General features: G+C 41.0%; 2 protein-coding genes across 3 annotated transcripts; one reads left to right on the top strand and one right to left on the bottom strand.

The window, feature by feature from the left end:
- Positions 1-1518: 1518 nt before the first annotated feature.
- Positions 1519-17119, top strand: LOC124540073 (heparan-alpha-glucosaminide N-acetyltransferase-like). Its single transcript, XM_047117485.1, has 10 exons — positions 1519-1928; positions 5091-5310; positions 5857-5980; positions 6809-6985; positions 12633-12804; positions 12979-13052; positions 13806-13939; positions 14401-14568; positions 15439-15662; positions 16866-17119. The coding sequence occupies exons 1-10, from the start codon at positions 1682-1684 to the stop codon at positions 17042-17044; spliced, it is 1719 nt and encodes a 572-aa protein (XP_046973441.1). The 5' UTR covers positions 1519-1681; the 3' UTR covers positions 17045-17119.
- Positions 17120-20758: 3639 nt separating this feature from the next.
- On the bottom strand, positions 20759-21470 carry LOC124540144. Of its 2 annotated transcripts, none has more exons than XR_006967123.1 (3): positions 21305-21458; positions 21021-21113; positions 20759-20940 (listed from the first exon to the last, which is right to left on the bottom strand). XR_006967123.1 is itself a non-coding variant. In XM_047117592.1 (3 exons), the coding sequence occupies exons 1-3, from the start codon at positions 21435-21437 to the stop codon at positions 20776-20778; spliced, it is 306 nt and encodes a 101-aa protein (XP_046973548.1). In that variant the 5' UTR covers positions 21438-21470; the 3' UTR covers positions 20759-20775. The 2 variants fall into 2 exon arrangements, 1 of the variants encoding a protein (XP_046973548.1); XM_047117592.1 differs by having other exon boundaries at positions 21390-21470.
- Between the last annotated feature and the right edge of the window lie 327 nt (positions 21471-21797).

Genomic DNA, 21797 nt, shown 5'->3' with positions numbered 1-21797 from the left:
ATGCCAAATGTTGTTTATTTGGCTTTTCTACTGTTATTTAAATTGATGGTTAAATAATCTTTTATATTAACAGCATGAATCCATTAAGCGATCCGAATTCGTATTTAAGTGAAATCGGCGATAGAAATGAACACAAAACTTTGAAGGTAACGTATATTTTTTAAGATTTGAAGTAAATATTTTTAGAGTAAATAAAAAACGGTGATGTGTAGAGCGTAGAGTAGAAGGGAAGAGAATGACTGAAGAAAACATGAATGGAGTATATGAGGGATGAGATGAATGGCTGTGAATGACCAGATAACGAATAATAGAGGGGAATGAAAGTAAGAGACATGCTGTTCTGACCCCAAATAGTTTTGTATAGAAAATAAAGAAAAATATTTTGAGGATGCTCTAGCGTCCCCAAAGGAAGTGAATTAACACTTATTCATACATTCGAAGTATTTGTGCACAATTTTAAACGAGGAATTTATAAAATCATTACAATAAATAAAACTATCAATATTTAAATCTCATTTTGATGAGTTCTATTATATAATTTAACAGAACGTATGAAGACTTTGCTGGACAACTCCGATAGAATGATAAGTAAATAGTGAATTAGTTGTTTGATGAAATAAATAACTAAATGATGGTAATAAAATAAACGAAAGATTATGTGTTTAATCAATCTTGGCTTGGTAACCAGTTAGTAAATGTCAATATTTTCCTTACTTAATTATATTATAATTTATATTTTTCAGTTGTATTTTATCGGACCCTTCACATCTTTGATAATGACGTCTAATAAAATTAGATATCACTATTTCATAAATCCCCCTTCACCGCTGCCCAGTTGGTTTTACGGAGAACATAAAAATATAGAGGAAAGTGAAAATAAGAAGTATGTTGCAATACCAGTCGCAGTACAAAACGATTTCCTAAAGAAGCTATTAAATTTATTAAAGATATACATCGGTTTTCCTGTGTAAAAATGTTTTTTATTTTTATTAAAAAAAAATATTATACTTAATTTTATGATAATAATAAATAATATGTTTCTTACAAGTATGGCTTTTTCTAAATTAAAAATTGATTTAATTTAAATATATATCCATATTGGCGAGTTTAACAAGCAAATACTAAAAAGTTTTAAAAATATATTCTCGCTGTATTTAATTGATTTATTCCAAAACATGTTTTTTTAAACAAATTATGATCAAATAAGATTTACAGCATTAGATTAGGGTTTCAGGAGAATAGTTCTTAATGAAGTGTATGTAAATTATATTTCCTAAATATATTACTTTATAATTTACCACCTGAAAAGAGGTTATTACCAAAACAAAAATGTTTTGTTTTGTTATTAGGTAAGTTAGTTTTAATCCATTTTTATAAATGTATTCAAATTTGAATGTACATACTTTTTTATATAATTAAATATAATAAATGGCAACACTAATATTCAACATTGCAATTTGTTTGGTTAATAATATTTGTTTACATGTTTTTCATTCGCTTAAAGTCATTCAATTCACAACTTGACATTCCATTCGTAAACTCTATAGAATTTGACGTTTCATTGATGATTCAGATTTTGCGTTGTCAGATTTCTACAATATTATTTTTGCAATTCTGCAAGTGCATTGTTTCATTGTGAATATAATTTAATTGAAACCGAATGTAGATTAAAGTTACGAAAATGCTTGGCGATTTCGAAAACGTTGGTTCGTTCATACGTAACTGTAATGGGACCACATTAAAATACGATCAAGCTTGTTTGGAGATCAAAACAAATGAATCGGTTACATTTTGGAGTCAGTATGAAGAATGCGAAGACTGCATGTTATTGGAGACAGCAAGGATACCGACATCGCGGGCCGTGATATTGAATACCGTGAGCCCGCTCCGATACGCGATTAAAAACAGAAATGGAGAGATTTGCAATGGTTTGTATTTGCTATCTTTCGATTACCATTTCTTTGTTATTATTTATATATATCTTTACTAGAACCGGTTTAGCTATAACATTATTTTATCATATTATCAATTATTTATTACATTTGTGTACTTAAATATTTGCGTATTAATGTTTAGGTCAAATGAGTCATATTCATTCTCTGTAATTTTATTCAGATGGAATCCATTATCCAGATACACAAGCATGTAAATTCTGAATCCATTATTGGTTATTAATAATTGAAAAGATTATGAAATATATATTTCATTCATATTATTGTTATATTATAAAATGCATTAAAGATTCTTAAATTATTTAAATAGGTCATTATAGAAATATTCTAGCGGCATAATATATATTTTTTTAATCTACAATATATTTAAATGGAAAAGAGCACTGTTCAGTCTGTTCAAGCTGACTTTAGGGATTACTTTTTGAAGTATATGATAAATGAATATTTTGAATTAATTGGGTATTAATACTTTTATACATGATATATTTACAGACAATTGTTTTGCCCAACAGTAGTCATATACTTTGTGTAAAGTAAATTTTATATGTTAATAGTTTAAAGTGGGTATGATGCTCATAAACAGTATGTAAATTAGTGGTGTGGCTCTAAGGAGATAAATAAATATGCATTTATAATAGTGAAATACCACTGACTGAGTCATCATAAGATATCTGAAACTATGAGTCTAAATTGATTTGAAATTTAGTTTAGTTAGTCTCTCTGTGATGTAGCCGCTTACTAAGAAACACTTTTTGAAAATTCTGTTCCTATAGGAGTAAAATAAAGTGATGATTCAACTCCAAATGAAAATGGAGCTTGAAAACATTGAACTAAAAGACATATTTTTGTGACTTTAGAAATTCAACATCTATATTGGAAAATGGGATTTCTGTTTTATTTTTATTGAGAAGGGTCAGCATGTTTATATGGACATATTTGTTAAAATAACTTAATATAGATGCACATACAAATAAGAAAAAAAATCTAAGACATTTATTTATTTAGATTCGAAACAGGTGTTTACATTGTACATTACAAATAACACAAAAAGTAACAAAACGTTAAAGTCTTACATTAATAAATCTTTAAATAACAACAAAAATATGAAAGAATATGAAAGAACGAAAAAAATAGGAATAATAAATTACTTCAAAATAAAAATATATATTGACATATCTATTGAGCCCAAACGATAATCCATAATCATATGGACTATCTTTTTGGGTATCAAACCCATGGGTATGTTCATCCTTATAGTTCATCCAGCTTTGTTCCTACTCCTCTATCATTATTAATCTTTAATTATGCAAACGCATTTAATGGTAGTTCTCAATTGAATATGTAATTTAGAAAATCTCGGTAAACAGGTTAATGCAAGTATAACTTTGTTTAAATATCACATAAAATAACTATGATCATAAAAACAAAGTAATACATATAAAACAGTAATACACACATTATATAATGCATTCTTGTTAATAACATTACTTGTTTAAAACCTTTTAATTAATATGCAAGTAGGTCAAACTACATTTACTGAATGAGTGAATGATTATAACCATTCGATTTGTATAATATTATAAGATGGCAATAAATTTTGTTTCTTACTTAGAAAAAGGAGGGAAATCTTTGTCTTTATATTTATTATTGTTTAAAAAAGTATTCAACCAACCTCAAAAAGGAGGAGGTTATTAATTCGTCTGTATTTTTTGTTTATGTATTTATTAAGATAATGCTTATGACAACACCTGCCTATGCATTGGTGTACCCTTACGATGAAGGTTTCCCATGGATGTTTAACACTTATCTGACAAGTTCAAAGACCTTCTGATTTGTCATCTTTAGACATGAAAAAACATTACAGTGTAATATTACACATTCGATCACTAGGAATTATAAAACATTAAGAGTTAACAATAATTCATTTTATATAAATAAATCAATTACTGTTAATTGGCAGTCTCACTACAATCCTACGAGCTGAGATGGCCCAGTGGTTCGAACGCGTGCATCCTAACCGATGATTGCGGGTTCAAACCCAGGCAAGCACCGCTATATATATGTGCTTAAATTGTGTTTATAATTCATTTCGTGCTCGGCGGTGAAGGAAAACATCGTGAGGAAACCTGCATGTCTAAGTTCATCGCAATTCTGCCACATGTGGATTCCACCAACCCGCATTGTAACAGCGTGGTGGTTTGGCAATGGCATTATTGTGTTCCAGTTTGAAAAATGAGTGAGTTAGTGCATGACATGGCATGAGGGTATAATTTGGGTCTAAATATTGGGTCATTGGTATTGTAATGTTTAACATTTCTATTAACGACAATGTCTATGAATTGTTCTGACCATGCATTTGCCCCGATATCTTATAATTTTATAAAAAAGATGTAGTTTGCCATAAATACTCTATGTTTTACAGTACGGAATTGGTTACTGCTTTTTATATATATGGATTATAATGTACAAAAGTACTGTTTCTCTTTATCAAATCTGATGCTGAGTGTTATCAGAGCATAACCATATTAAATATGAGCAAATAACAGGGACTAATGCGAAATTTATGCAAATTAAATTTCATATCTCAACTCAAATAAGTTAATTTTTTTTTATCTTATACATATATTTTGTGTAAATAATAATCAATCCATATCCATACATAGTATAAAACGAAGCTTACCGCTGTCCCTATCTATGTATACTTAGATCTTTAAAATTACGCGACGGATTTTGATGCGGTTTTAATAGATAGAGTAATTCGAGAGGAAGATTTTTTGTATATACACTATAGCATGGACAATATAGTAAAGATACAAGAAAAAAATGGTAGTGTTAAATTTATAGCATCAGCGTTGCACTAGTGCGAAGCTGGGGCGGGTCTGATGAAATAAAAGTAAAGGCGATTATTTAACTATTTATTTTATGTTTAACTAATGACAGTGCACAATACATATATGTATAGACGTCAGACGAGAGAACATAGTTGACAAGTATTCGATAAATAAAAAGGTTTAATATTTAATTTGTGTATGCGTACTCCATACTCGTAATAGGGTTGCTAGTATAAGTATATCAATATTTTATAATTACGTTTTGATAACAAAATAAATAATTACACATTCTTTTTGTTGGTTACAGGAACATATGAGTTTGGGGAGTACGGCCAGTACAGCATCAACGTGACCGAGGTGACGAAAGACGTATGCCTGCCTCGTATGACGGCGGAGCCAGACGCGGCCTACCTCCCGATACTGACCGCGGTGGTGGTGCTGCTATCGATGGCGACGCTGTGGTACATCGTCAAGGGCATCGGCAAGCGCGTGGTGGCTGGCAGGCTATACAGCAGATATTTTGCTAGGTAAAATTATTAGATGTGTCAATTACAGCGAAACTTGGTTAAGTTGGACATGGATAAGTGAAATACCTCCATAACTGGAACTCATGCTGTGGTCCCATCACTTTGGCATTGAATCACCTCTGTTAGTAAAAGTAACAGCCTGTAAATTTCCCACTGCTGGGCTAAGCCCTCCTGTCCCTTTGAGGAGAAGGTTTGCAACATATTCCACCACGCTGTTCCAATGCGAGTTGGTGGAATGCACATGTGGCAGAATTTCGATCAAATTAGACACATGCAGGTTTCCTCACGATGTTTTCCTTCACCGCCGAGCACGAGATGGTTTATAAACACAAATTAAGCACACATATACATATATATGATGGAATGGAGAATGTAAGATCAATGTAATATTTTAAGTTTAAGTTTTAATTTGTAAATATAGCAAAGCCGCGGGTAACTAGGCGGCTAGTAGTTAATATTTCAAGCAGCGCCAAAGTCCATAGGCGGTGGTGACCACTTACCATGAGACCCATTTGCCAGTTATACAAACTCCGTTATATCTTCCAGAGAGGATAACGAACTGGGTTCGGAAACTCGCGTGCTGACGACCGAGGCGAGCGTGCCTCGTTCGCCGACCCGCTCGCGTTTGCGGTCGCTCGATATCTTCAGAGGATTCTCCATTGCTCTGATGGTATGTAAACTTAATTGTGACGTCAGCGCACCATATGATACTTTTAATCATTTATGACGACCTACCCCGGTCAATTTGTTTATTTACGTCATCACATTAGAAACTTCTAAAATTATCAGTGTTTCTTTACTATATTGTCCATGTATTTTATACAAAAACCTTCCCCTCGGATCACTCAATCTACTAAAATCGCATCATAATCTGTTGCGTAATATAAAAGATTTAAGCATGTCTGGGACAGACAGTTTTATACTATGTTAGGATAAGGAACAGACAAAGTACAATAAAAAAAAGGTAAGTAACTTGGTCACAGGATATTTTTTGTTGTCATTTATTTAATTGACAACCTGATGTTATATTGTAGTTTATAATCCATAAAGTTAGTGGCGTTATAGCGATGTTAAGAATAGTTTCTTACATCGCTAATGTCTATGGGCGGTGAGCCTGTCACTCTCACTACATACTATAAAACAAAGTCCCTCGGCCGCATTTGTCGGTCTATATGTTCGCGATAATCTCCAAAACTACTGAACGGATTTTCATACCATTTTCACTAATACACAGAGGGATGCATAAGGAAGGTTTAGGTATATCATTTATTAGGTTTTTTGCGTAAATAAATTGAAATAGAACGACGATTGTTAAATATGCAAAAATATTTTAAAGAAATTATGTCCACCCCTGCGAAGTCGGGATTGACCGCTAGTCTATAGTGTATAAAAAAATGAAACACTATAATTGTTATCTCTGACTGTATTTTGCAACATGTTGAGCGGCAAACTTAAATTGTGCTGTGACTATTCGTTTGACGTTAGTACATCTTTGCAGATCTTCGTCAACGCCGGCGGCGGTGGCTACAGCATATTCTCCCACTCCACCTGGAACGGCCTGACGGTGGCAGACGTGGTGTTCCCGTGGTTCGCGTTCGCGATGGGCGAGGCCCTGGTGCTGTCTCTCAATGCGAGGCTGAGGACTTCAATGCCGAGACTGACTGCGTTCGGACAGGTATTGATTTATTTGATATTTGAAGTTTTTGAAGTTAAAGGCTTAATTAATATTGTCTATGGTGTAAATCCTAATGACATCCAACATCCAAAAAGTACAACATCAAAATATGTGTTATTTCAAGTAGGCTTTTACAGGCACTTTTGAATTGTCATTTAACAAACTATATGGAGTTAAACTGCCACCGTTTCATATTTAGATTCTACCGGAAAGAACCGGCAAGAAACTCTTTTTCTCATTAACTGTCATCAGATCATCCCATGCATGTATTTACTGTGAATTAAGACGATGTACGTAGCTAAAGACCAATCTTAAAATTATGATTCAGTCCTTCATCCAATCCAATCCAATCCATCAGCCCATTTCCGTCCACTGCTGGACATAGGCCTCTCCCATTGCACGCCACTGAGATCGTTCTTGGGCTACTCGCATCCAGCTCCTGCCAGCCGTTTTGCGTAAGTCGTCACTCCACCGTGCCCGAGGACGTCCGACACTACGTTTGCCGAGACGCGGTCTCCACTCTAGAACACGTTTCCCCCAACGGTTATCGGTTCTGCGGCAAATATGGCCCGCCCACTGCCACTTCAGCTTACTAATCCGGTGGGCTATGTCGATGACTTTGGTTCTCTGGCGGATCACCTCATTTCTGATGCGATCCCGCAGAGAAACGCCGAGCATAGCCCTTTCCATAGCACGCTGAGCGACTTTAAACTGGTGGACCAGCCTTGCCGTTAGTGTCCACGTTTCGGCTCCGTATGTCATGACGGGTAGGACGCACTGGTTGAAGACTTTCGTCTTAAGGCACTGTGGGATCGACGATGTAAAGATTCGACGTAACTTCCCAAACGCTGCCCAACCCAGCTGAATTCTTCTATTCACCTCGTCCTCAAGGTTGTTTCTACCAAATCGCAGAGTCTGCCCAAGATAGACATATTTTTGAACAACTTCGAGGACGGTACCGTGTATCGCAATCGGTTCCGGTAGAACATGTTCATTGAACATGACCTTGGTTTTATCCAAGTTCATCCGTAGTTCATACGCATAGAAGAATCAGCCAGATCGTTCAGCATTTGTTGTAGGTCCTGCAGCGTTTCTGCTACGATGACGATGTCGTCCGCGAATCTCAAGTGAGAGATGTATTCGCCATTGATGTTGATGCCACGTCCTTTCCAGTTCAGCGTCTTGAACATATCCTCCATTGCATTAGTGAACAATTTGGGGGAAATAACGTCCCCTTGTCTCACTCCTCGATGCAATGGTATGGGATTTGTTTGCTGATTCTGTACTCGGACGAACATGGTGGCGGCTTCGTAGAGACATCTCATCACTTGGATATATCGCCAATCAATTTGGCAACGCTGCAGGGACTCCAGACCAGCCCAGATATCAACCGAGTCAAAGGCCTTCTCATAGTCCACGAATGCAAGACACAGGGGCCGATTATACTCTTGGGACTTCTGTATAATCTGCCTCACTGTGTGGATGTGGTCTATGGTGGCGTATCCGGTCCGAAACCCGGCCTGTTCTGGGGGTTGGAATTCGTCGAATTTTCGCGCAAGACGGTTCGTGATCACTCTTGAAAACAGCTTATAGACGTGACTCAGTAGGGATATGGGACGATAGTTCTTCAGCAGGGTTTTGTCTCCCTTTTTGAAGAACAGGACGACCACACTCCTACTCCACGCCTCCGGAGTTCTCCCTTCGAAGAGGACAGAGTTAAAAAGCTTTTGGAGTTCCTTGACTATCGGATTACCTCCTGCTTTTAATAACTCTATAGTAATACCGTCCTCTCCAGGGGCTTTACCATTTTTAAGCTGTATATGAGCAATCTCGATTTCGCCAACACTGACTTCCGGCAGGTCTTCTGAGAAATGGCGTGTTAATGTAGCTCTAGAATCCTCATTTTCGGGATCAGGTCGAGGTGCATGCGATGCGTATAATTGGCCGTAGAAGTCCTCTACTTCCGAAAGAACTGCCGTCTTGGAAGAAACGACTTCTCCACCTGATGTGGTCAACTTCGTCAGGTGGCTCCTTCCAAGAGATTGTACGAACACCTTAGACCCCGATTCTGCTCGATTGCTCTTTCAACCGTAAGAGTATTGGAGCACCGGAGGTCGTGTCGTACGCGCTTGCTGATCTCTCGGTTTAGTTGCCGCTTCTCTGACGAAGTGACAGGTGGATTTTCACGTCGTTTCTTCATTAGCCCTAAGGTCTCTTCTGAAAGTTTGGACTTCCTGCCCTTACGCTGCATGCCACAAAATCTTGTACCTTCTTCCCTGAGAATTCGAACTACATTTTCTAGGGTCTGGTTTACGTCTGTTGTGGTTTTCACGGTAGCGAATCGGTTCTCCAGGTTTGACTGGAACGTTTCAGATCCCGCAATGGGTTGGAGCAGCTTTGGTCGGAGCGTGGACTTCATCAGACGGACGCACTCGGCCCTAAAATCGATATTCAGAGAGCCTCGGACAAGTCGGTGATCACTACCGGTATTGAACCTGTTGATCACAGAGACGTCTCTGAATATGTGCCTCTTGTCTGTCATGATGAAGTCTATCTCATTTTTGGTCATAGTGTCGGGGCTTTGCCACGTCCACTTCCTTTGGGGCTGTTTCTTGAAGAAGGAGTTCATCAAGAAGAGCCCCTCCCGTTCGAGGAAGTTGACAAGCATTTGCCCCCTATGATTCCTACATCCAAATCCATGGGGTCCTACTACCGATTCGCTGCAATTCTGTACTCCCACTTTAGCGTTAAAGTCCCCCATGACAACGTTGTAGTGGGTTTTCGTTGTGAAGTGAAGGGCCTACGATATATCATCGAACAATTCTTCCACTTCATCGTCCGAGTGTGTCGAGGTCGGTGCGTACGCTTGCGCCACCTTGAGGCTGTACCTCTCGGTGAGCTTTATTATGAGGTACGCAACCCTGTTCGACACACTGGAGATTTCCACAACGTTGTCAGCTAGGGACTTATTTACCAGAAACCCAACGCCACCTTGGGATTGTTGGTCTCCCTCTCGGAAGTACATTAGGTGGCCCGAATCGAGGGTTACGGTGTCCTCTCCCTTTCTCCGGACTTCACATAACCCTAATATGTGCCACCTAATTTTCCCAAGTTCTACCTCAAGTTGTGCCAGATGCGAGTCGAGCCGTAGCGTGCGTCCGTTGTACGTCGCAAGGGTCAGTCGGTTGTGGTGGCCTCCCGTAGCCCGGTGATTCTTAGCACCCCCCGTCCCGCCGTTACCATCATCAGTCCTTCATGACCTTTCCGATTCTAGCAGACTTAAGTTTAATCGGCAGTCGGTATACCCAGTAGGTAACATTACACAGGTACCCGAAGTTAGCGTTTAAAGTGACGATGTCGGCTTCGTCGTAAAGCTCGTAGGCCGCAAGAGCCATCTAACTTTCGTGTTGTGTGCATGCGTGCGTGCGTGCGTGCGTGCGTGCGTGTGTGTGTGTGTGTGTGTGTGTGTGTGTGTGTGTGTGTGTGTGGGCGTGCGTGCGTGTGTGCGTGCGTGTGTGTAGCGCCGTCGTCCGGCAGGTGGCGCGGCGCTCGGTGGGCGTGTGTGCGTGTGTGCGTGTGCGTGTGTGTAGCGCCGTCGTCCGGCAGGTGGCGCGGCGCTCGGTGGGCGTGTCGCGTGTGTGCGTGTGCGTGTGTGTAGCGCCGTCGTCCGGCAGGTGGCGCGGCGCTCGGTGGGCGTGTCGCGTGTGTGCGTGTGCGTGTGTGTAGCGCCGTCGTCCGGCAGGTGGCGCGGCGCTCGGTGGGCGTGTCGCGTGTGTGCGTGTGCGTGTGTGTAGCGCCGTCGTCCGGCAGGTGGCGCGGCGCTCGGTGGGCGTGTCGCGTGTGTGCGTGTGCGTGTGTGTAGCGCCGTCGTCCGGCAGGTGGCGCGGCGCTCGGTGGGCGTGTCGCGTGTGTGCGTGTGCGTGTGTGTAGCGCCGTCGTCCGGCAGGTGGCGCGGCGCTCGGTGGGCGTGTCGCGTGTGTGCGTGTGCGTGTGTGTAGCGCCGTCGTCCGGCAGGTGGCGCGGCGCTCGGTGGGCGTGTCGCGTGTGTGCGTGTGCGTGTGTGTAGCGCCGTCGTCCGGCAGGTGGCGCGGCGCTCGGTGGGCGTGTCGCGTGTGTGCGTGTGCGTGTGTGTAGCGCCGTCGTCCGGCAGGTGGCGCGGCGCTCGGTGGGCGTGTCGCGTGTGTGCGTGTGCGTGTGTGTAGCGCCGTCGTCCGGCAGGTGGCGCGGCGCTCGGTGGGCGTGTCGCGTGTGTGCGTGTGCGTGTGTGTAGCGCCGTCGTCCGGCAGGTGGCGCGGCGCTCGGTGGGCGTGTCGCGTGTGTGCGTGTGCGTGTGTGTAGCGCCGTCGTCCGGCAGGTGGCGCGGCGCTCGGTGGGCGTGTCGCGTGTGTGCGTGTGCGTGTGTGTAGCGCCGTCGTCCGGCAGGTGGCGCGGCGCTCGGTGGGCGTGTCGCGTGTGTGCGTGTGCGTGTGTGTAGCGCCGTCGTCCGGCAGGTGGCGCGGCGCTCGGTGGGCGTGTCGCGTGTGTGCGTGTGCGTGTGTGTAGCGCCGTCGTCCGGCAGGTGGCGCGGCGCTCGGTGGGCGTGTCGCGTGTGTGCGTGTGCGTGTGTGTAGCGCCGTCGTCCGGCAGGTGGCGCGGCGCTCGGTGGGCGTCTCGCGTGTGTGCGTGTGCGTGTGTGTAGCGCCGTCGTCCGGCAGGTGGCGCGGCGCTCGGTGCGCGAGTCGTGTGTGTGCGTGTGCGTGTGTGTAGCGCCGTCGTCCGGCAGGTGGCGCGGCGCTCGGTGGGCGTGTCGCGTGTGTGCGTGTGCGTGTGTGTAGCGCCGTCGTCCGGCAGGTGGCGCGGCGCTCGGTGGGCGTGTCGCGTGTGTGCGTGTGCGTGTGTGTAGCGCCGTCGTCCGGCAGGTGGCGCGGCGCTCGGTGGGCGTGTCGCGTGTGTGCGTGTGCGTGTGTGTAGCGCCGTCGTCCGGCAGGTGGCGCGGCGCTCGGTGGGCGTGTCGCGTGTGTGCGTGTGCGTGTGTGTAGCGCCGTCGTCCGGCAGGTGGCGCGGCGCTCGGTGGGCGTGTCGCGTGTGTGCGTGTGCGTGTGTGTAGCGCCGTCGTCCGGCAGGTGGCGCGGCGCTCGGTGGGCGTGTCGCGTGTGTGCGTGTGCGTGTGTGTAGCGCCGTCGTCCGGCAGGTGGCGCGGCGCTCGGTGGGCGTGTGTGCGTGTGTGCGTGTGCGTGTGTGTAGCGCCGTCGTCCGGCAGGTGGCGCGGCGCTCGGTGGGCGTGTCGCGTGTGTGCGTGTGCGTGTGTGTAGCGCCGTCGTCCGGCAGGTGGCGCGGCGCTCGGTGGGCGTGTCGCGTGTGTGCGTGTGCGTGTGTGTAGCGCCGTCGTCCGGCAGGTGGCGCGGCGCTCGGTGGGCGTGTCGCGTGTGTGCGTGTGCGTGTGTGTAGCGCCGTCGTCCGGCAGGTGGCGCGGCGCTCGGTGGGCGTGTCGCGTGTGTGCGTGTGCGTGTGTGTAGCGCCGTCGTCCGGCAGGTGGCGCGGCGCTCGGTGGGCGTGTCGCGTGTGTGCGTGTGCGTGTGTGTAGCGCCGTCGTCCGGCAGGTGGCGCGGCGCTCGGTGGGCGTGTCGCGTGTGTGCGTGTGCGTGTGTGTAGCGCCGTCGTCCGGCAGGTGGCGCGGCGCTCGCTGCTGCTGTCGCTGATCGGCATCTGCCTGAGCTCGGTGGGCGTGTCGTGGGCGGGCGTGCGGCTGCCGGGCGTGCTGCAGCGCCTCGCCGCCATGTACCTCGTGGTGGGCGCGCTCGAGTGCGCCTTCATGCGGACCAGCCAGAACATCACTCCCGGTGAGCTTTAAATCCTGACCACACTTTGTTTATTTTGTTCCCTCTTCATTAAATCTTGACTACTCGCTAAAACAGGAAAGGTCAGTTCCCAAGCCTAACTCCCAAGGATACTTATAATAAAGTAATACACAACAAGGATGTTTATATTAAAGTAATATTGCTTTCTTTGTTCAGGTCGCTCGCTGTTCCGCGACATCGCCGCGGGATGGCAGCAGTGGCTCGCGACCATACTGCTCGTTGCTATTCAGGTAAATCAATACTCAAATGAAAACATACATACAGGTGGGACTTAGCCCTTTTGTGTAGGTACCACCCACTCATTAGATATTGCACCACCAAACAACAGTGCTCGGTATTTTTGTGTTCTGGTCTGAAGGTTGAGTGAGCCAGTGTAACTACAGGCACAAGGGATATAACATCTTATTTCCCGTAGTTGGTGAGGCATTGACAATGTAAGGAATGGTTAATATTTCTAACAGCGCCAATGTCTGGGCGTTGGGGACCAATTACCATCAGGTGGCCCATATCCTCGCAAGCTATAGCATAAAAAACATTTGTCAAATGTCATCCAATTGGTTAGAGAGGGAGGAAAGATGAATAGATAGAAGAATTGCTTGAGAGAGAGGGAGACAGAGAGACTGATAACTTAATGCAATACAATCTTCTGTAACAAATTCTCGTGTCAAACTCCGTGGAGTAGTGTACACACAAGTTTTCATGCGTACGCCACTCTGAGGTCCCGGGTTCGATTCACGACTCATTCGTTGCAGAGAAAGTTTATTAGTTGTCTATGTTGTCTGGGTGTTTATGGTGCCTTCGTTACTTCTGATTTTCCAAAACACAAACTTGTTTTAGCTACTTACATTGGGATCAGACTAGTATGTGATGTTGTCCAATATTTTAATTGTCTTAAGTCGTATTATTTAAACATGCTGACTATAAAAATTACATCAAAATCGATCCAGCAGTTGGTCCAGTAATTTAATTACTAATATTTCCAGGTATGCATAACCCTCTCTGTTGCTGCACCGGGCTGCCCCAAGGGTTACTCCGGACCAGGTGGACTCCACCGGACCGCTCTGGGAGATTTCTCCTTGCAGAACTGTACTGGGGGCATTGCTGGATATATTGACAGGTTATTATAAAGTTTTCGTACAAACTTATACTTTTATTACATATATATATATATATATATATATATACATACACATTTGTATTCCATTTGTACATATTTTTGTTTCCACTTGTATGACACTTTATATTATACTAGCGACCAGCTTCTCACGGGTGTAATATTGATACTAAATATATTAAAGAATATATTTATTTACGATATCACATTAGAAACATCTAAAATTATCAGTGTTTCTTTACTATATTGTCCATCTATTATATACAAAAACTTTCCTCTCGAATCACCTTATCTATCAAAAATATCCGCATCAAAATCCGTTGTGTAATTTTAAAGATCTAAGCATACATAGGGACAGACAACGGTAAGAGAATTTGTTTTATATTATGTAATAAAGTTATTTTTTACGTCGTAACATATTTATGATATTAATATGATTTCTATTTAATATATATTTGTTACAGATTAATCCTCGGTCCATCTCATCTGCTTAGCCGTGGCACGTACGCGAAGATCTACCAGACGTTGGTACCACACGACCCTGAGGGAATCCTAGGTATCCTCTCCGGTGTCCTGGTGGTACAGGCTGGAGCTCACACTACCAGGATCATGCTGGCGTACAATCATGCCAGGTGAGTACTAATCTATACTACGTAATATTATAAATGTGAAAGTAACTCTGTCTGCCTGTCGCTAAGACCAAACCGCTGAACCGAATTTGATGGAGTTTGGTATGTAGCAAAATTGAACTGCAAGAAAGGATATAGGCTACTTTTTTTGCCTAATACATGACAACCAACACCGTAAAACGCGAGCGAAGCCACAGGCAACTAGTAGTATTGTATAGTTGATATATGAGGGGTTCGTCAAGTGTTAGACAATGTTCTCTGTCTGCGCGTGTGTGTGTGTGCGCGTGTGTGTGTGTGTGTGTGTGTGTGTAAACACAACCACACTGGTCCTCTGTTGACAAGTAGTGTGTACAACACCTTTTATGGGTACGCCACTCCGAGGTCGAGTCAATGTAGAAAAAGTTTGTTGGTTTTCTATGTTGTCTTGGCTCTGGGTGTTTGTGGTACCGTCGTTACTTCAGATTTTCCATAACACAAGTGCTTTGGCTATACTTATATTATATTACACTTACTTACATTGGGATCAGAGTAATCAAATCAGAATAATGTGTGATGTCCAATATTAGAGCAGAGATGTCCCAGTGGTTAGAACGCGTGCATCTAAACCGATGATCGCGGTTTCAAACCCATGCAAGCACCGCTGATTCATGTGCTCAATTTGTCTTTATAATTCATCTCGTGCTCAGAGGTGAAGGAAAACATCGTGAGAAAACCTGCATATGACAAATTTCATAGAAATTCTGCCACATGTGTATTCCACCAACGCGCATTGGAACAGCGTGGTGGAATATGTTCGAAACCTTCTCCTCAAAGGGAGAGGAGGCCTTTAGCCCAGCTGTGGGAATATTAATGGAATATATTATTGTTCCTCAGAGCTCGTATAATGCGCTGGGTGTTCTGGTCTGTGGTATTCGGCGTGTCCGGCGGGGCTCTGTGCATGTTCTCCAAGAACGGCGGCGTCATTCCCATCAATAAGAACCTCTGGTCTGTCTCCTACTGCCTGGTGACCGCGTCGATGGCGTTCTTCATCCAGGCCGTGCTCTACTTCCTAGTGGATCTGAAGACGAAGTGGGGAGGGCGGCCGCTCTACTACGCGGGTACGTGATTACAATGAGGAGTCATAACATTTGACGACCTCCGTGGTCGAGTGGTGTGTGCACCGGTTTTCATGGGTACGCCACTCTGAGGTCCCGGGTTCGATTCCCGGCCGAGTCGATGTAGATTATCATTAATTTTCTATGTTGGCTTGGGTCTGGGTGTTTGTGGAATCGTTACTTCTGATTTTCCATAACACAAGTGCTTTAGCTACTTACATTGGGATCAGAGTAATGTATGTGATGTTGTCTCATATTTATAACAACATATAATAGGCTATTTGACTGGTTTTTAAAATCAATTTAATATTATTTAGTAGTGGTAAAGGAACCCAGTAAAAGTTGTTTTTTTTTTTTTAATTCTAGTACATATTTGCCGAAAATATCATATTAAAAATTCCATATTTAAATAGCGCGCGAAAACGCTACTTGGACAATGTGGCGCTGCAAAGGGGTCGGTGACGTCAGTTTGCTGTATTTTAATCTGTGATACATATTGTAGAAAAGCAAGGTTTACAAGAAAGCGACTTCATCATAAGCCCGGCCGATCGGTAGCGTTCTGTGTCACGTGACAAACGTTTGCAAAAATGCATTTCTATTTATTGATTTTTGAATAAATTAAGTATTATTTTCAAGTTTCGTTAGTGAATGACCATTTTTAAATTCATTATATACACTGATTACCAGGGCCGTATTTAGGGGAGGGCAACCGGGTCAACTGCCCTGGGGCCTCCACATTAGTGGGGGCCACATTATATATAGTCAAATTATAATAATGTTATTATTTAATATTTCAAAAGTTAACGATACAAGTAAATAAATCATAGCTTAGTGATTGAAATGAAAAAGTAATTAATTCATGATAATATAATTATTACGTTGTTCACGCTTCTGTTTGTCTAGGGCCCCCGCCGCTTTGTGGCCCGGGGGCCTCCAGACCTTTAAATCCGATTCTGCTGATTACAATAATTTACGATTTATTTTTCGCATTGTCAAATAGCCTATGTGTAAGTTTTCGTGTTCTGAGTGATCTTTTAATTCATGATAATATAATTATTAGATTGTTCACGCTTCTGTTTGTCTAGGGCCCCCGCCGCTTTGTGGCCCGGGGGCCTCCAGACCTTTGAATCGCATTTTTTTTTTTTTTCGCACTGTCAAATAGCCTATGTGTAAGTTTTCGTGTTCTGAGTGATCTGTCGTTGGCAGGTCAAAACGCGTTGTTCCTGTACGTGGGCAGCGAGCTGCTGAAGCGTCACTTCCCGCTGTACGTGCGCGTGGCGGCGCCGGCGCACGCGCAGCTTCTCGCCACGCACGCCGCCGCCATGCTCATGTGGCTCGCCGTCGCGGTCGCGCTGCACCGCAAGCGGATCTTCATCACGCTCTAGTGCTCGGCAATCTGAGTCCTATTACCTACCGATACGGTTCATATTAGCGTGTACGACGACACAACTAAAATGTAGCATCGGCAACAATCGTAAAACCGAGTGTTCCCGACCACCTGAGTCTTATTACCTACCGATAAGGTTCAGATTAGCGTGTACGACACAACTCAGATGCAGCATCGGCAAAATTTGTAAAACAGATCACATCCGAATTGAGCTATCTCAAAGTATAGATATGTATTTCTTATGTGAATATGATCTTTACACAAACGTAATAACTTGTAATATCATATGACTTAATGTATTCGTCAATTTGACACGTCGATTCAAGCGCTCGCTTTCTCGGGTCGAACTGCGAGAATCTATAGCGACGAATAGCGTCGATATGGTCAATTCTATTGGTCGTGTACAGAGCCGTATTTAGGTGAGGGCAACCGGGGCAACTGCCCTGGAGCCATCACATGAGAGGGGGCCAAAGTTAACAAGTTAACAAATACTGAGACATAGTCAAATTATAATAATGTAGTAACATTTAATATTTTAAAAGTTACCGATACAAATACGAAACAAATCATAGCTTACTGATTGAAATAATTATTATTCATAATAATATAATTATTAGGGTGTTCACGCTTATGTTTGTCTAGGGCCTTCACTGCTTTGTAGCCCCGGGGCCTCCAGAAATCCGACTCTGGTCGTGTAAATCGGCAGTAATCGGTTTTATTGAATTTGCCGATGCTACATCTAAGTTGTGTCGTACTATAACTCGTTCGTTACTCTTGACGTAATATCGCCTCTATTAACATACGATTAAGTCTCACTTTGTCGTAGCGTCAATCGATTATTAATTGTTATTGTTGTTGCGTAGCAACCAGATTATTAATACCTATAATATTCAATTCGTTCGTTTAATATTGTTATCATTCATTCATTCATTCGATATAATCAATAGGACTGCGTTTCGCATCTATTCCCATGTAATAGGGTTATTTTTAGCGTAACATTATTTGCGAACAAACAGTCTTAGTTTAATTGGGATTATGTAGAAATTTGACCTTTATCGTTAATGCTATAGAGTTCAGTTTACTTTACAACGTCTTAGAATTACGTCTATCGATAAGTAAATGATTACTAAAACATACTAGCATCCGATTATTGTGTATAGGAAAATAATCGTTATTCCCTTGTAATTGGCCAGTTGCAAAGCAATAACCTATATTAGGATCTGACATATGGAGATGTCATCTATTTCCCCCTTAATCTATAAATTTAAGGGAAATACCACTGTCTGACACTGAACTACGAAACTACAGGTCCAGTCGGCTTGAAATTTAGCATAGGAAAAAGGATTTCTAGGAAATTATAACTTGCAGAGGGCAGAGGGGAAGTGGGAGGGATAACTATGATTTTTTCACGTCCAAAGTTGAACGCACTTGTAGGAAGTATAGTTTGTAAGCACTAATGGAAGGTGCTTATATATGAATCATATAAAAAAAGGAATTTAGTATACCACATGTATTGTTTTATTTCTGCACAACCAATATGCCAAAAAGTAATTAGACAAGATAAATATGTATAAATAAAGTAAACTGTCATGTTAATACTTAATTCCTTTTGGATTCGTTGTGTGGTGACTTTATGAAGTCAGGTAAGTTAAGGTAACACCAGGTGACTGCAATATTTGGTGATTGAATGAAGATCTCTTCTCCCTATCCTTAAAGATTTCACAGGTTCAAGATTTGACCATCATCGCTGAGATAGCCCTCAAGGGTTTTGTCCTTTGGTTTGATTAACATGGGCCAAGAAAAGTTTGGATATAGTTTCGATATCTCGTAAGTAATCAGTGTCTTATTGGCAACTTTAATTATATTATGTAATGTTATAAATAACATAATGTTGGCTGTGTCTATTGTTCTTCCATATGTCAGGGATATATGTACTTGCCGCTAAAAAATTGCATTAATTCATTGATAAGTAATGATCTATTAGTGTTCCACTGCTGTTCTCTTTACAACTCAAAGAACTAGCGCGCACTGGTAACTTTTGTCACGGTGACTGTTTCGTCACTCTTGTCACGTCCGTGAGTATGTACAGATGCAGACACAAATGTCACCCAATTGTCACGTCGTAAAGTGCGCGCACTTCCATACATATTCATGGACTCGACAAGAGTGACGAAACAGTCACCGTGACAAAAGTCACCAGTGCGCGCTAGTTCTTAGAGTCATTCCCACACGGTGCTCCAATTAAGATAGAAACACTTAAAGAAACTCAGAACACTAAACACAGTATTTCATTTAAAAACGTTTGATTTGAAAAAACAAATAAATTTATAATAATCAATATAGCAATAAATTTAACAGTTCTCCATTGACTTGTATATTATGATAACATACGAAATTTACATGATTATATACAGAAATGTAACATTGAGATGAAACTTGTAACTTGAATTGTCTCAAATTTTCTATTGTGTAACGTTTAAAAACCTTTTTTTTCTCATATTTTGTGTTTTAATTGTAAGAAAATTATTATGTATACATACATTTTGATTATGTTAAAATTAAAATTATGTTTAAATAGCTTAGTTTTATTTTATTTCGATTATTTGTCACAAGTATGTCAATTATCATTATGTTATGAAGCACAGTTAAATTTAATTTAAAAATTTTATTTAAATTATTCTAAGTAGGTTTGGTGCTATTATGTTGTTAGTTTTATAATAATAATATTGTAAACTAGCACATTGTAATAATTTATCGAGTATTGTTATAGTATAATAAAAAGTAATTAGTAACGAAATTATTATGAACATTCTTTTATATATTTTTTATTATTTTAATAACTTTATTAAAGTATGATAAAGTCGGAAGGCGATGTAAGATCTTTTTGAAAGCACTAATGATTACATTACACGATTACTTTGCCATAGACTAGAGAAATGGTTTGGCTTACATTCTAAATGTAAACAGTAGCAGTATAAACTATAAAACACCAAGAAATTCCCGCGATTTTAAATGTCAATATTTCATAACATTCAGCTGTTTTAAAATTAATGTATAGTATAAAATACAGATATTTTTGTCAAATTTGTAATAATTGATTTAATGCGGGAAAGCTTCGCCAACAACGGTATTTGTACGTAACGGTCATTATATAATAATATCATCAGGATAAAAACGTCTTTTGTAATTTTGAAAATTACAATATCGTGAGTCCTTTTTTTAAAATCAGCCTATGGAATAAAATGTGCACAAAAAAGGAAATATGTATTTAAAATTGTTTTATTATTCTGTCACGTCTTATTGAATTTTTTTTTTATAAAAAACTTTTGTGACTTACTCTTTTGCGTACAAGAGCCGAAGAAGAATACCCAGAACACTCCATTTACATGTAACTTTCTCTGATTCTAAGTCTTACCGAGGTCCTGGGTTCGATTCCCAACCGAGTCGATGTAGAAAATTCATTAGTTTTCTATGTTGTCTCAGATCTGGGTGTTTACCAAAGTTACTTTTGATTTTCCATAACACAAGTGCTTTAGCTACTTACATTGGGATCAGAGTAATGTATGTGATGTTGTCTAATATTTATTTATTTGAAAAATAAGACTTAAGATGATGAGCTGTAGTAATACATCATGTTAATTTTGAAGCTGGTAAACTAAGGTATGTGAAGAGGCTCTTCCTACTTGTGGGTAAATGATTTAATAAAACATGCAATTTATTTTTAATAATTTAATCAGCTAATTTTTTCTTGTAATACTCTATTTTATACTTTAGCAATTCTGCTTCTAATTTAAGATTCTCTGTTCTAATTTTGTGAAGTCTCCTGTTGCATTCCATTTCACGGACAGCAATTTGTTTTGCAGCTGATACAAGTTTACTTGTTGATCTGAAACACTACAATAGGTGAAACTTAATATTGGAAGCTAAGTTTAATATTACATTTTTTTTCTTTATATTAATATATTTTTATATACCTTTTTCTTAATTTTACTAGGTTTCGGAACCGGCATTTGTGATCTTGAAGGCTCTGAAGGAGTTGATGACTCAGTTTCCACTTTAATTACTATCTGAAAATATATAAATGTTTTGTTGAATAAGTCATTTTTGTATCTATAAATAGTGGGCCTTCTAGGCAGGACAAACTTCCGACAATCTTTAAAGATTAAAGATAATCTCAGCAAGAAAAACACACATAATTTTATTGTATAAAATTAACACAAAACCAACTCTTGACTCAATATAATCTTGTCGGTCTTACCAGTTTCTCAAAAGGCGCGAAGGCGGTGCAGTCGTATTTACCGATACTCGAGTACTAAACCGCAACCCAAAACTGTTACACTAACCTTGTCTTCCTCTAGCCCATTTTCATTTTTCTCCCTTTTTAAATTCATTTTAAAGCTTAAAATAAATTGTTATTGATAATTCAATTCAATTCTTGGTTTAATGGCTTTTAGTTGTGCGTTATTGATAATTTGGACCTTAGTACACAATGTTTGACACAAGAAGCTATTATTTTTAAATTTATACCCGTCCGGCGTCCACAGATAAAAACTCGACGAAACCACTTTCTACCAAATGGCTACCGTACGAAATGGCAATATGATATACAATAACAGCATTATATCTATCGGAATTTTGTTATTTGACGTTTTAACTAATATACGTAGACTTTCGGTTATGGTTTTATTAGCATTTTTAAAATGTTTATATTCGCATATCAATCCCTTTGTGTAACCTGTAAAATTAAACAT

This window comes from Vanessa cardui, chromosome 24 (genome assembly GCF_905220365.1).
Source record: "Vanessa cardui chromosome 24, ilVanCard2.1, whole genome shotgun sequence".
Lineage (NCBI taxonomy): Eukaryota > Metazoa > Arthropoda > Insecta > Lepidoptera > Nymphalidae > Vanessa > Vanessa cardui.
Note: the sequence above shows the minus strand (reverse complement) of the source record. Positions and strands in the feature narration are given on the sequence as shown.

Coding starts and splice junctions, on each gene's coding strand:
- LOC124540073 (XM_047117485.1), top strand. CDS start 1,682: ATGCTTGGCGATTTCGAAAACGTTGGTTCGTTCATACGTAACTGTAAT. Junction 14,569..15,438: donor CTGGCGTACAATCATGCCAG/GTGAGTACTAAT, acceptor ATTGTTCCTCAG/AGCTCGTATAATGCGCTGGG. Junction 15,663..16,865: donor GCGGCCGCTCTACTACGCGG/GTACGTGATTAC, acceptor TGTCGTTGGCAG/GTCAAAACGCGTTGTTCCTG.
- LOC124540144 (XM_047117592.1), bottom strand. CDS start 21,437: ATGAATTTAAAAAGGGAGAAAAATGAAAATGGGCTAGAGGAAGACAAG. Junction 21,114..21,389: donor ATGGGCTAGAGGAAGACAAG/GTTAGTGTAACA, acceptor ATATATTTTCAG/ATAGTAATTAAAGTGGAAAC. Junction 20,941..21,020: donor CTAGTAAAATTAAGAAAAAG/GTATATAAAAAT, acceptor CACCTATTGTAG/TGTTTCAGATCAACAAGTAA.